The 14,536-nt window shown below is 52.4% G+C and overlaps 5 protein-coding genes across 5 annotated transcripts; 2 read left to right on the top strand and 3 right to left on the bottom strand.

Annotated features, from left to right (window-relative positions):
* Positions 1–194: 194 nt before the first annotated feature.
* Positions 195–893, top strand: ColSpa_01670 (MKL/myocardin-like protein 2; the record flags this gene model as incomplete). The annotated part of the gene is made up of 2 exons (XM_049267882.1): positions 195–324; positions 670–893. 2 exons carry the CDS (start codon positions 195–197, stop codon positions 891–893), a joined length of 354 nt encoding a protein of 117 aa, XP_049123839.1.
* A 1,772-nt stretch (positions 894–2,665) lies between these two features.
* On the bottom strand, positions 2,666–2,953 carry ColSpa_01669 (uncharacterized protein; the record flags this gene model as incomplete). The annotated part of the gene is made up of 1 exon (XM_049267881.1): positions 2,666–2,953. The coding sequence occupies one exon, from the start codon at positions 2,951–2,953 to the stop codon at positions 2,666–2,668; it is 288 nt and encodes a 95-aa protein (XP_049123838.1).
* A 3,060-nt stretch (positions 2,954–6,013) lies between these two features.
* On the top strand, positions 6,014–6,816 carry ColSpa_01668 (FK506-binding protein 2; the record flags this gene model as incomplete). The annotated part of the gene is made up of 4 exons (XM_049267880.1): positions 6,014–6,197; positions 6,257–6,314; positions 6,383–6,424; positions 6,594–6,816. 4 exons carry the CDS (start codon positions 6,014–6,016, stop codon positions 6,814–6,816), a joined length of 507 nt encoding a protein of 168 aa, XP_049123837.1.
* Positions 6,817–7,649: 833 nt separating this feature from the next.
* Positions 7,650–8,432, bottom strand: ColSpa_01667 (norsolorinic acid reductase B; the record flags this gene model as incomplete). The annotated part of the gene is made up of 3 exons (XM_049267879.1): positions 7,650–7,919; positions 7,959–8,207; positions 8,355–8,432. The coding sequence occupies 3 exons, from the start codon at positions 8,430–8,432 to the stop codon at positions 7,650–7,652; spliced, it is 597 nt and encodes a 198-aa protein (XP_049123836.1).
* Positions 8,433–9,103: 671 nt separating this feature from the next.
* Positions 9,104–9,712, bottom strand: ColSpa_01666 (uncharacterized protein; the record flags this gene model as incomplete). Its single annotated transcript, XM_049267878.1, has 1 exon — positions 9,104–9,712. One exon carries the CDS (start codon positions 9,710–9,712, stop codon positions 9,104–9,106), a length of 609 nt encoding a protein of 202 aa, XP_049123835.1.
* Positions 9,713–14,536: the final 4,824 nt, after the last annotated feature.

Here is a 14,536-nt window from a genome sequence, read left to right as displayed (position 1 = left end):
CCAAACTTACCATACGCATTTCCGATACCCAGAATCCAAGGCGATACTTGTGCAAATCTTGTCTGATCCTACAGGAAAACAAGGCGAGATCAATATCCAGACTCACCAAACCGCCCCGGTCAGCCACAGATACGAGCGATTCCACTCCAACCACGACGTCCACCCCCCGACATCAATTACCAGCTGCAGCAACCATGGCCGACGAGAACAACACCTCGCAGCCCCCCGTCGACGAGACGCCCATCTCCCACCCTCCCGGCGAGCGCAAGAACTCGCTCGAGAACCACCTCCAGCACCGTCCCAACCGCGCCGAGCTGATCGAGAGTATGTACCCCATCCAATCCCACCTGCCCACCATCCCCACGAATGCGTGCCATCACGGTCCAAATCATTGCCGCCTCCTATTCGAGTCCCCTCCCGCTTCCTTGTTTCGCCCCCTTCCAATGCTGCAACCCGGCCCATCCCCTCCACTTCTTTCTCCAACTTCGCACCTCACTCCCGTCGCCGCGTGCCCCCCACACATCGTCCGCCTCACCCGCCGATCACCACCCGGGCATAAGTGGCTCCACCCTCGAACCCGCTCGCATCGCGGCAATCGCCATATCCCGGTTTTTCATTGAATGAATCCGGAACAGGGCCGTGAGCTAACTCACACTCCTCGCCTCGCAGAGAACATCCTCCCCGCGTCCAACGCCGCGCCCAGCCTGATCGCCCAGCAGAAGGAGCTCGAGAAGCACATGCGCGCCGACTCGCTCAACGACAAGATCTCCCACCGCCCCGCGCCCGAGGAGCTCATCAAGGAGGGCGTGCTCAAGGAGGACCCGCGCAGCGCCGAGGACAAGTACGCCGAGGCCATCGAGGACGAGTACGCCAAGCGCGAGGGCGGCGCGTAGATCGTCCATGTCATGGGGTTTAGGGAATCATGTCCGTGTTTGCTTGCCATTTGAGGCTGTCGGCGGATGCGGGCGCAGCATTGGCAGACAGGTCATGCCCAAGAGTGTGGAAACCATGTAGGATGATTGCCCTTCAGTACCGTGTTTCAGCGTCCTGAACGATGGACTGTGGGCGGGGAGGGATTCTCTTGATGAATTACGAACGACACCAGAAAAACAAGAAACAAGATGGCCCGATGGCCGAGGGAGGGCTGGACACGCAGAGCTGCTTCCTTGTTTCCCTGCCATGTTAGCTGCTACCTACCTGCTTTCTGAAAATAGCCCCAAGAAAAAAAGAAAGAAACAAAAAAAACTTTCCATGACCTTGTCTCTCTCAGCCTTATCGCGATGGCCGGTCCATAAACACGAGATCGCATCTTGGAAAGCATCCCAAGTAAGAAGGGTCGCATTTTCTATTCTTGGAAACTGGGCCGGCCATTCCAGCACTCAAGCTGGCGGGCGGCGACAGACACGTGAATGCACCCCCGGGGCGACCAGGAGGACATGATCTCATCGCTGCAGCGCCTTGCGCAGTAGGCCTGCGAAAGTCTCCTATACCACTTTACAGGTAAGGCCTACACTACTGTAAGTAGTACACGAAGAGTCAGTCACAAGTCTCAGACGCGCTGCCTGTCTGCCTCGCCTAGTCTGGCCTGGACGGCGACGTCCGCCTCGTTGCTGGAAAACCCGCCCATCGCCAGCTTGGCACCCTTCGTCCGCCTGAGATCCCTCGGGGCGGGAATGGGTCGCCAACGATGGCAACACCACCGCCTCGCGGACGAGGACGAGGATGATTCTCTTTTTTTTCCCCAACTTTTTCCCTGGCCGCCGCGCAACACTGCCGTGCTCTGTCATGCACGCACTCTCTTCCCGCCCTTTGCATGCAGCCCAGGCCCTGGGAAAAACAGCCGTCCACGCACCGCCCTCGTCCGTCCCCCCCCCTTCTCACTACCACCACCATTCACCACCACCCTGGCGAAATGTCCAGTTCCTATGTAGTGTGCAGGGGAGGTGGTCGACACCCGACGGCGCCGCAGCGAATCACTGCGGCTGAATTGGTGTTCCCCTCCTCCCGTCGCGGAAACAAGGACGCTCTCTTCTGCAGTGAGACCTCTTCAAGGGTTCAGCGCGGGAAAATTCTCCATGCGTCCGGGCTGCTTTGGTACTCTTTTTTTTGTTTTTTTTGGACTCTGAGTCTCCCTAAGGGACAGGGACGCACACCCACTGCGGTTTCAGGTACATAAAGTCAAATGCGTGATGCTATCGGTATGTATGCCTCGCTGATGTTCATGGGAAACGGTTGGGGATTGAAAGAAGAAAACAAGACGATTCCATTTGTGATGACAACAGACGTCGGGTCTTTTCAAGAATTGCGGGACGCCGCCTAGCCCATCCATTGGGTCGTAGATACAGTGTCCCCCCGAAACAAACCCGCCCAATCTATGATAATCTATACATGGCATGACTGATACCCGTCGAGTACAATCTGCAGGTGTCTAAATCCGTACTCTCTCATCCTTGAGATGTGCCCATATTCCCAGCCGCGTAGTTCCTTGACCCATTATCGTCCCGAATTCCCGTCCAGCCCATGTCCAGTCATGGTGATACAGTATTCTGTACAGGTGTGCGCTTGTCCTAGTCCCCATGTCGAATTCCAAAAACGCCGAGTGATGCATTTACAAAGGAGATGAAAGGTGGTGTCGTGTCGTGAGAGAGAGAGGGGCCGCAACGCTTCATCGTCGCGAGTAGCTGCCGGTGTAGTCTGGTGTCGGCGCGTAGGCCTCGTAGCCGGACTGATGGCGGTTGATAACGGTGACGCCTGAGGAGGTGTGCCTCATCGAGGACTGGTGCCCGGAGGCGCCGTAGACACGAAGGTAGGCCTCGTCGCTCGGTGATACGGAGCGCGGTGTGGATGAGCTCCTGGAAGAGCTGTACGAGGCAGACGATGCCGAGTAGCCGCTGCTGATGGAAGCCGGGGCCTGGTGGACAACCGGCTTGGCGTTGCTATATCTGGAAGACATGTTGATTTGATGTGGGCGTTTGTGTGGGTTGGAGTTGGTGATGTTGGCTCAAGACGAGAGTTGAACTGATGAGAGGTGGTTTGTGTTTTGGGTTGATGCTTTGGAAGGCCGATGGCTTGATGAGAGGTGAGAGACGGGCTCGAGAACAGAAGAAAAGGCAGAGGGCATGGACTGGATATATAGTCGGGGGGACATGTATACAAACACGCTTGTTGATATGGGATGCCTCCTTCATGTACACTGGTACTCGAACGCGTGTGCCATGGGCACTCGCCATAGGCAGGGCATGCTAGTCCCAAGGTACGACAGAGAGAAGAGGGTCCGTATTGGGTTGATTGTCTAGGCATGTGAGGCACCCGGTCCTAGACCCGAGCCAGGAAAAGGAGAAGGCCTTGCGGAAAGTCTCGCCGGCACAGCCAGCAAGGCAACGAGTGACTCAACCAAAACCAGCCTTGGAGCTTGGTGCTGGGAAACGGGCTTGGGCAGGTGTGAGGCAGTGTGGGTATAGCCCTGGATACTTGGGGCTGACTGCCAGAAGGTTGAGAGGGTGGGCTTGTGCGTGTGTCGCAAGGCGACGGGGAGATCATTGGGCAGCTTTGTCATTTCAGGGTTTCCTGAAATGCAGGGACCGTCGTCGGGCACGGGAAACGCAAGAATGGTTAGTTCGAGTCGATAAGAATCCTAGGTTCTAAGGAAGCAGGGAAGACGGTTGTTGCAATGTTGCAAATGCTGTGGGAACCCGAATGGGTGTGGTTGGCGGGTCTTTCGGGCGTGCATGGCAGACGTGCGCGTGTGCGTCTAAAAAAGTCTTGCCAAACGTCCCTTGGGCGCAGGCCCTGGTGCGCAGAGCCAGGGGAAGCAGCGCATCCCACGCTCATCCCTTGGTGTCGCGGTGGCGACAGTCTCTGGTCGATTGGGCGAGACGGGGTCGGACGACGTAGGTAGGGCGGATTCGTCAGGGCGATGATTGACGGACTGCCGCTTTGTCTCGCCCTGTTTGTACACTTCGAGACTTTGCGTCCTCTTTTTCCTTTTGCACCTGCCTTAAGCGCCATCCCCGAGTTTGTCATCACGCTGCGAAAACGTAGGCAGGTCTAGAAAAACGTCAACTGACACTGCATTTCGTGCCAGCCTGCCGCAGATTACGAAGCAGGTACGCGTCCAGCCGTCTTTAAGCCTTGGTGTACGCTCAGCTTTGGGGGCGAAAAGTTCATGGGTTTGCTGTGTAAGAAGACAAACGCAACCTTGGGTGTGGTCGCAGGCCTCAGAAGGCTGCGTTGCGTGCCCATGGTTGGCCCCCATAAGCGCCGCGCAGCATCAGCAGCAGCAGCAGCATTTCAAAGGGCCCCCGCGTGTGTCCTACTCGAAACCTGCGGTCAATCTGGAACCATTGAGAGCACAGCAGAGATGAAAAGTTTTTCTCCTTTGCGGTCCCTCGAGAGACTGACACCAGCCCAGCCCCCGGCTCACCGAGACCATCGCTGCCCAACTTATGGCCTGATGGTCCTCAGGTAGTCACGGTAATCTTCCTTTCTTTTGGCCCTCATCTCGCTGTTTCCACAACGGGAGCGTCCGCGGACGTAAAAAACGTCTGTGTGATTCTGGAAGCCGGTCGAGTCGGCCCCAATGGGGGCCAGTGAGTTCGGATCGAGCCTGATGTTTGAGATGTTTACTGGGGGACACCCTACCCTGCGACCCAACTGCCCACTATCCTGTCCATTCGATCGGGTCTCCAGCAGGCCGATATGCATGTTGCGGCGATCTGGCTACGGTAGCCAAATTGCCTGCAGCGAAAATCCAAAACGAGATCGTGAACGTCTGCAGCAGCGCAGCATGATAGGTAGACCGTTGTCGGGTGGAGGGGTTCATGCCTCTTGCGTGCAGGAGACAGGGCGAGCTGCAGGATTAGATCGGCCACTGGAGGCCGGGCCACCGAGGAGCGACGTCCGTTGCTGTGTAAAACCGCTGCAAGGAGACGGAGCTGCCGCTAACAACACGCAGAGTCACTTGCCGACATGTGCAAAAACGCATCATGCGTAGTCACAGCTCGCGCAGCTTGTAGAGCATCATCAGTCGTCTGTCATATTGATGCAGAGGGCGGTTAGGCAAGGTACCCTTGCGTAAATGTCCGCCGCCCAACGTGTGCCTGTACGTTGCACTAGCGAACGGCCGAATGACAGGCAGACAAGCTGTTGACAGGCACGTTATGGGGTGAGTACGGTAGGTAGTAGGTGCCTCATCCAAGAGCCTGTAATGGTTGCGGACTGCTGTAGCGGATGGGGTCGGTGTGTCGCCGTGGCCACAATTCTGTCATCAGATCGTATTCGGTGAAGGCACTACCGTTCTGCCTGGGCCGCGATGTCGATTTCGACTTGCACTGCCACTGGGTACTGGCACGAAGTTGAGGCTTCCGGAATGGAAACAATCGCTACCGAAGTGGAGTGTGTGTTGAAATACCTGGCCCGAGGTAGATGAGGCGGTGCGTGAGCGAAGGATCCTGGCAGAGTCAAGTGACTCGGAATTCGTCGTGGACTTATGGTGTAGATCCAGCTGGGATAATGGAAATGGAAAATCCAAGGCTGTCAACGCCGTCTCACGTGCTGCTGAGACGTCTCCACCATCACCACCCTCACCGTTAGGAAAAGGAAGTGATGAGAGAGCATAGGAAAAAAGCGCCAGGGCTGTCTTGGTTTGACGTCACCACGCAGGAACCAGCTGGGAGCTCTTTGACGGGTCGAGGGTTGGTGGTGATAAGACTCAGCTCTGTTTATCGATAAGGAGTGGGATTTCCCCGGAATATCTGATAAGGAACCCCCTCACTGTCGGAGCACATTGACCAATCGGAGGATAGCCTCCTTGAGGCGGCGTGTCTTCAACCCACCTTTGGCTGGAGCGTGGGCAGGTTGGCGGTCCCTCTTTGCAGCTGTCTTCCTGGTCCCTGTTGCCCACCAGATGTTCGTCTCCAATTCGACCAATTGACCGCCCATCTTCTCTTCCTCACTCCATTATCCACGCCTTCAACCACCAATATCCCGCCTCGCCTTACGCCACAAAGACACAATGCAGGGCCTCCTCCTCTCCCTCGGCCTTCTGGCCTCCAGCGCCGTCAGCTTTGTTGCTGCTGCCGACCTCAAGATCGATGTCACTCAAGAGGTCGAGTGCGATCGCAAGTCTAAGAATGGCGACAAGCTCACCATGCACTACCGCGGCACCCTGCAGTCCAACGGACAGCAGTTTGATGCTAGTAAGCTTCTGTCCTGTTCGCATATCCGCCGCGAGATTGCTGACATCTCGTTTTCCTAGGCTATGACCGGGGAACCCCCTTCAGCTTCAAGATTGGCAGCGGCCAGGTCATCAAAGGGTTAGTTTAATCTACGAACGGGTCGACATACAACCACATATACGACGAGGTGGCTAACAACAATATAGATGGGAGCAGGGTCTGTTGGACATGTGCATTGGCGAGAAGAGGTAATCCAGGACACAGTCGACCATTCGACGCCAATCGTTGCTGACGCCTCGCAGAACTTTGACCATCCCCCTGAGCTCGGATACGGATCCCGCGGTATGGGACCTATTCCCGCCAGCTCAACCCTTGGTATGGCTCACATTGCCCCAATAGCTCGGACTACTACTAAAGATCGTCTGTGATAGTCTTTGAGACCGAACTCCTCGGCATTGACGGCGTCCCCAAGCCCGAGAAGATCGTTATCAAGGCCTCCAAGGCTGCCAGCGAGGCCGTCGAGTCCGCCACCGAGGGCGTCGCCGAGAAGGTCGCCAGCAAGGTCGCCGAGGCTGCCGAAGTCGTCAAGACCATTGTTGCCGACTCCGACTCTGACGCCCAGGAGCACAACGAGCTCTAAACAGCATTTCCGATACAGTAGTTAAGGGCGGGGTCTGCATTCGATAGAGGAAAACAATCGACGTCTGGCCCGATGCCAGCGCGCATATATGAGAGTTACAAAAGCATTCCTTGGCGAACATGGGTGTATTACGAGAAACAAACGATGTGCCAAGACGGTTAAATGATCTTGAGCGAACAATATACGCAGTAATGCTAACCGCCACGCTACCCATGGGCGGCGACGCAGCTGTCCGATCCAGACATCCATCTGCGCGAGCCCTGTAAAGCGATCACTTGGTTGTGTCACTCACCCTTGATAACACCACATCCACTATATGCCAGGTACGACAAAAGTCAATAGTCAAGAGTCATGTCATACCAGCGCTGTTGATTCAGCTATATCAAGCAAGTGACATGTGGCCCACCAAAGAGCAAAAAACATACAACACCAGGTATTCGCTGGTCGTCACCGACCCAACTACTAATCCGGCCCTCACTGGCTTATCTATGGGAGAGCGGACGGGATCCCGAGTTCTCCAGTGGGTATGGTCGTATGTGCCATGGAGCAGCTAGAGAATTGAATATATAGGTTTCGACAAGACATTTGTGATGACTTCGAAGTTAATTAAGGAGAATTGTCTATATTGATTATGACTCAGTTATAGCACTGTAAAGGCAAGTGGTGTAGAAATAAACCACACGCTTAATGACTTTTGTCCTTGACTAACTGAGCGCGTTTCCCAAGAGCGAGGGGAATGCTGAGAGGCGTAAGGTTTGGCGGGTTCGCTCGAGCAGAATACAATTCTATATTTATCGTACCAAAATGGACTTGCAAAACACCTCTTATCGTGCTCAGCACCTTTTTTGTCTCCCAGGGTTGTGCTTCTCGCGCTCCTTGAAGCCTTCCTCCGTCTGGAACCGGCCGGGGTTGAGGACACCCCAGGGGCAGAGGCCCATGCCTTCGTCGATGCACATGGGGACAATCTCTCGCTCAAAATCGCGCAACGAAGCGGACCACTTGCCTTGATACACGACAAATTGTCGGAGTCCTGACAGGCGAGCGTACTGGTTTGCTTTGGCTACAACCCAGGCCGGGATGTCCGAAATGCCCAAATAGTGAACCTAGCCAGAAACGACCAAATCATTGAGCGAGTGCATCACCTCCGGGATGGAAGTGGAATAGTCCCACCAGGAGAGGTACAGAGTGTCGAAGTAGGTCGTCTGGAGGACCTTCAAAGATCGTGCGACCGAGTGCTTTAATGACTCGGTGCTGTTGCCGCCGTAGTTTGATTGAAGTTTCGACTTATCGTGCAGCTGATAGGCACTGCTGTACTTGGTAGCAAGCACAATTTCATCGCGAACACCGCGCGAATAGAGCCATTCGCCAACCCATTCCTCAGACTGGCCGGCCTAGTAGTTGTTTGGGGTGTCGATAAAGTTGCCGCCTTGGGAGTAGTAGTGATCCATAATGGCAAAGGCGGTCTCCTTGGTACATTCGCTCATGGGAGCCTTTTACTTTTCGCCGAAGTTCATGACACCCAAGGCAAGGGGAGATACTTGGACGGCCGCCGTCGGCGAAAGCTGGCGATGCCGTGACAGGTTGGTGTTCAGGGGCTGTTGAAGTTGAGGAGCCATTTTGAATTGTCAAAGCGTTTGAGTTGAGAGCAGTGACTTTGTGGAAACTCTAGGAGAGGGTTGGCCTAGTGTCCAGCTCTTTGAGATGCGGCACGGGACTAAGAATGTTGGCTGCGGGAAAATATCAAACGTCACTCCTTGTCCATTACCGCTGCTGATCATAAATCAACTCGAAAATAGATTTTGGCGGAAGAACTTCTATGAGACGTTTCCGATGCTCTTACTGCAAAGACCCTGCGAAGAGAAGATGACTGCTACCAGCTGCAAGAGCATTACTGGGTGAAGGGATCTATCTGTTTTCTCCCGAAACTCGATTTAAATTGAACGATGAGCAAAAGCGAGGCAATAACTGATTAATACACAGACGTGGAATGATAGCATAGTTGAATGACTGAAGTTATGTACATTATGCTTTGTCTCGAGCCACTTTGCCATGCCGCAACCAGGTCATGTGCCGAAAGAAGAAGGCTACCCTCTATATCAGTAGGTGAAATGATGATCTATGATATAGACCTCTAATAGAGAGACGTGATGAACTTGTTGTAAATATGTATAGTATTTTCTAGCATAAGATATTATATAACTATGGAGAAATAAAAGACCTTCAAGTCCCTAGTTTTAGTCAACCCATCGCGATGTCATTAAGTCCAACTCATCTCATACAGAACTCTCTAAGAGTACGAAATGAACAGTCCATTCTCGGCATCGTCCTGCATGAACACTCGTCCGTCCTGTCCGTTGTTGAGGTTGACTGCCAGCTCCACGACGATCCTCTCCTCACACTTGACACTTGGGCCACCGTGCGTAGCGGGCGCAGAGAAGTCGGGCTGGTCCCAGAATGTGAAGTCCATGCCCGCAGAGAACTCGCTGCCCTGCTGGAACGGCGCAATGGTTGTGGGGTTGATCAGCACATCGCTATCTTCCGTCCACGTTGGGAAGCCCTCGGCCTTGAGCTGGCGCGAGGAGACGAGGCCGCTATCATCGACGCGGAAGACACGGGTTCCGATCGGACCCTGGCGCCAACCGAGCGAGCAAGTCTTGGCCGTCGCCGGAATGCCGGTGAAGACGACGACCTGGCGGGTGATGTTGGTGTGGAGGTCGAGATGCGGGACGTTGTCTGTGGGGTGGTTGGGTTGAGAGGCCGACTGGTAGATGTTGAAGTGCTGGGGATGGGCGATCACAGCCGGGATCATAGCTTGAGAGCATTCCCGAGGTGTGTGGGGTAGAGACGTAGCAAGAGAAATGATGCTGGCCAGGGCAAGGAAGAGCTTGGAAGACATTTCGTAGCGGTGGGGGTTAACCGAGAAAATGTACTAGGCAAATTAAAGGAAGATGAAATGCGATGGCACTCTGGAGTTGTAGGCGGTGGTCTGGATGTTGAACGATGAGATGGTGATAAGTACTGGTGTAGAATTGATCTGGGAATCTGTGGCTTTATATCATTTCCCCAGTAATGTGAGAATGTCAGAGTCGTTCACGATAGCCTCAAAATTGCAGCCCCTGGTGGGGCTGGAGCTAAGTTTGGCATCCTATCAAGTGTTATAATAGGCCTCAGCTCCGGCGCCAGGCCTAGCTCGAACGGCTTTTGGCAGCACAGGGCTTGAACAGCCTCAATCCTCACAAGTCCGCCAAAGTGTCAGCAGCAACGAACTCAAGACCGGGCTTTCACCCAAATAAGCATAAACATAGGCTTCCGTCAATGTTGTTTGACTCCGTCCCACAGAAGCTCCAAGTGAACCGAAGAAGGATCCGACGACCTTCAGCTGATCCTGGGCCTGCACGTGTTGGACATGAAGCCTGATGTGAGTGCGGGACCAAGTGCGAGACTGTGCACGGGTTGAGAGTGCGATGAGGATCAGGGTCTAAATTTAGTCGTCAGCATTAGCGGGGGAAGGATTTACAGGATGGCTTGGTGAGAGGCTGAGGCTTACACAATTCCGCTAGAATGGATGCGGGCTCGGCTCAAGTCCGATTGAATAGCATCAAGTCCGAGATCCGTAGGCAGAATAGTCCTTTATAATCTGTATGAATCTGGTGTTATTTTGATGACGGTATTTTCTCCAGTGTGACTATGTTCATTCATGTAGGCCATTGATCTGCCTATTGCCTAGGTATTAGTGGTATCTGCATGTTTAGATGGGCAAAATAAGTGGAAGCCGATGTAACTTCGACAACGCCCTTTGCCTTAGTCATCCGCTCGAAGCGTCTGGAGCAGTGCCTGTAAATCAACGAGGAATTCCTCGCCAATCAATTGGCACATCAATATTCCTTCTCTCCCATATTGTACTTGTATCACACTACTTAGTTTTCACCGTGACAAATTGCGAAGAAGCAATGCCGAACGTCTTTGCCTTTTGCACACTTTACTGGCCTTGACCTCTAGCCGAATGTTCCTTTTGGGAGCACAGGAAAACACAAAACTCCTGCTACGACTAACCCCGCTTCTAATGATGCCACAAACATCTCACCGTCATCTGCTCGTCCATTGCCTCTTTTGCCGCGGCCTTGGGTTGAACAGACAGGGTCAACACCAGGGCTCTAATCTCTCGAGTCTCGTCATAGTTGATTTGCGCCTGGTGCGCAGTCGATCGATAGACGGTTGTACTGGATGCTCGATCATTGAAAAGGCATTGACGCACTTATCGCCCGAATGGAGGAACTTCACAGACGGTCCCAAATGTGACGATTGCCAGCCAGAAAGTTTTAGACTTTGCAGGACAGGCGACTGCGCCAAGTCCGCATTTGCTGTACTTCCACTACGGGAAACGATAGAACTTTGTTACCCGTACCACATACTCGATGATCTCGCCGCCGGGCCCGAGAGGAATCTTGAGCTGTTCATTAAAGAAGGCAATGACTATTTGATGCCTCAAAGGGGTTCACTTGGCTAACAAAATTTCTCCAGGACGGCCACTCTTGGTTGAAGAAACAGACCTCTTGTCTCAAGAACGGAGTCTAGAGAAGAGTTGGCAGCAGAGGCTGCATCAAGCAAAACATTGGATTTATAATTGCCTCAGCAATCATGATTGCAACGGCGGATTAGCTGCGGAAGGTCTTCGAGCGGATTACGCAGATGAGATCGGCGGTGAAAATGATAATAACGCAGAAGAAGATACTATAGCCCTGTTGTCGGCTCATCGAAGTTCAGGTGCAATACTTGACGACCATCCGATCCATGAGGTTCACCATATTATTACACATCTGCCTCGAAGAGTACTTGATCTTCGAAGATTTTCTTCGGAGAAAAGGCTGCGTCTTGTTGAGTCTAGAGGAGACCACGGTGTTTATGCTTGTCTCAGCTATACTTGGGGTCGACGGAATGCTGGTGTGACGACCCCGGAAAACCTACAAGCGCGCCTACACGATCTAGCATTTGACACTCTTTCAAAGACCTACAAGGATGCTGTCACCGTTGCATCAGCTTTGGAAATACCTTTTTTGTGGATCGATGGGCTTTGTATTATTCAAGGCGATATCGACTCTAAAGATTGGACAGAACAGTCTTCCCAGATGGCAGAAACCTACGGCAACGCAGTTCTAGTAATCGCGGCTGCTGATTCCAATAGTGTCGAAGACGGTTTCCTCTCTGCACCACAGTTGCTAAGAGAAGTCATCAAATTCGGGCCCTTCAACTTGCAGGATTCAGGCAATGGGAGTGAAAAGACTATTTTGACAGTTTTTGCCAGACGAATGCTGGATCACAGTTGGCTTGGCTGGTCTACATTGGCGGAACCCAAGTCCCGCGGGACACTAAGCCGCAGCTGGTGTTTCCAGGAAGAGGTCCTTGCGTCTCGACTCCTCACTTTCTTTGGGGGCGAGATGAACTTCCAATGTCTCGAAGACGAGTACCGATGCGAGTGTACTTTTCTCGCTGTGCCCTTGGGGCTGGTTACCATCAAAGAGCTATACGAGCCTCGCTTGAAGCTAGACGATATGGAAACAACAAATTGGATGTGGCAGAGTACCGTTGAACACTACACACGACGGAAGCTGACGTTGGCTACCGACAGGCTTACTGCACTATCTGGAGTTGCCCGCATTGTGCAGTCAAGTCTTCGCACCAGATACGCTGCCGGCCACTGGTTGGATCGGGACTTTCTCTGCAGCTTATGCTGGGCGCCTGTGAGAAACAGAGAGACCGAACGTACTTTCTCACACGAGTACGTCGCTCCATCATGGTCTTGGGCAGCTCACAACGGGCCTATTACCATGTGGATCCCTTACGGGGGTTCTGAAGAGCCAGTCACCCCACGCTTCCTCGATAAGACTGTTGTCCGCGATGTCAATATCACTCCAGCAACGCAAGATGATACGGGCGCAGTAATTGAAGGTAATATAACAGTCAGTGGCGTCTTTCTTGATGTATCGGTGCTGATGACATCGAGAGAGAAATCTGCAGGAGTGATGATAAGAAACACGGAGAAGGTCCCATTTTATTTCGATCGACCGGCTGGAGCTGTGACTAGCACAAACCAATATTTCTGTTGGGTTGTTTGCATATTGCCGAATCCATCTTCGAACAAGAGACGGTCCGAAACCTATTGTTTAATGGTTCTTCGTAGCAAGCCTGGCGGGCCTGCTCATGTTTGCGAGCGCGTGGGTTTCACCGACTTTGACACAACAGCCTCCAATCCTTGTATGAAGTTCTTCAAGGGGTACAGAACTTCAATCAGGACTGCGATAATAACCTAAGCAAATCAAGTGTGAGAAGACCTACAGTCGTGAAAAATGAGACGTCACATTTAACGCCCTGAGAATGAATGTATGCCACATTATGTGATCTGCAAGTAGTAACCTAACGAGTGTTGTTTGATAGCCTCAAAAACCAATGACGCATCAATCTTTTAGGGAAAGACCTCGGTAGCTAGTTCACCCGTATATGTACTCAAGCTTATCTCTCCGGCTTCATTTCCTTGGCGAACCGAATTTTTTCGTTTGTGTAATATCAATAGCAGCTGGTGGTGTAGCAACTTCCAGAGGGCCACAGCATTGTTTTTTGCCACTGAAGCAGCTGTAGCAGGTCCACTGGCGCGCAACGAGTTCATCGTTCGCCTCTTCAGTTCGGGCCTGAAGATCCATATTGACAGGGCTGGAGGTCGGCGCTGCGACGACGACAACCACCGGAAGAGCGAAAATGGCGGAGACCTTCATTTTGAAGTTCGAAGTTTTACTAGCCAAGTTCATAGAGTCAGGAAGAGAGATGGGTTATGGGAAGAGTTTATAATCCACTTTTAGAGTCTTGAAGTCTAGATATACGATTGGATTTGTGGCGAAGAGATGTGCTGGTGTGACGGAAGGATGTTGAGTTACTTAGAAATGACCTGCCCTTATACTTTTCCCCCGACAACCCCAACTAATCAAAGCATATTGCACACTTATACCAGACAGTCAAGTTCATCGTGAGTGACAATTTAGATACAAAGGAAACCATCTAACGATATGAGACTGTACCATTACGGAGAGCATACTACTTTTCGGCGTGAAGCCATTGCTATTCGCAACAGGCTACAGAACGCTAGGCCCAGTCCATAGCCTTCAAAAGTGTGTCTGAAAAAGGTTAGACACCGAGTCAATTGATGTCTACTTCAACCACTTGGGATCTGGGCGTTCGGAGGCAACCAGAATGCGAGCGATCAACACATCACCTTCTGCTGGCGACAGTCTTGATGTGGCGAGAATTACATGACACTATCCTTATGGGACAATAATATCCGAAGGACCAAATCCTTTATAGTAAATGATAGGGGGTTAGGTAAAATTGGAGAAGTTGTGTTATAAATTGTGGTGCTGTGATTCGCTCGCTCGGTCTATGTCGGATCCTCAAAGATGCAACAAACCGATGGCGTTCAATACCGTTACCGAGCGCTGCAAGCAAATGTAGTGTATAGAAGTGCTACATAGCCTTCCTTTCTGAGATTAAGGTTCCATTCTGGTAATCTCAAAGTTGCATGTGGTTCTAACGGATGCTCGGTATGACAAGCACGTTCTCCAGTCGTACACAACATCTCCATAACCACCGGGATTTTTGCAGACATCCAATGGCATTGTCAGCTATGATGAAGCCCCTTGACCACTAAGCGGACATGGCTGATGACGTAGTAAAC

The sequence above is a fragment of the Colletotrichum spaethianum genome (genome assembly GCF_022836535.1).
Source record: "Colletotrichum spaethianum MAFF 239500 DNA, contig03, whole genome shotgun sequence".
Lineage (NCBI taxonomy): Eukaryota > Fungi > Ascomycota > Sordariomycetes > Glomerellales > Glomerellaceae > Colletotrichum > Colletotrichum spaethianum.
The sequence above is the reverse complement of the archived record's forward strand: the minus strand, read 5'-3'. Positions and strand labels throughout refer to the sequence as shown.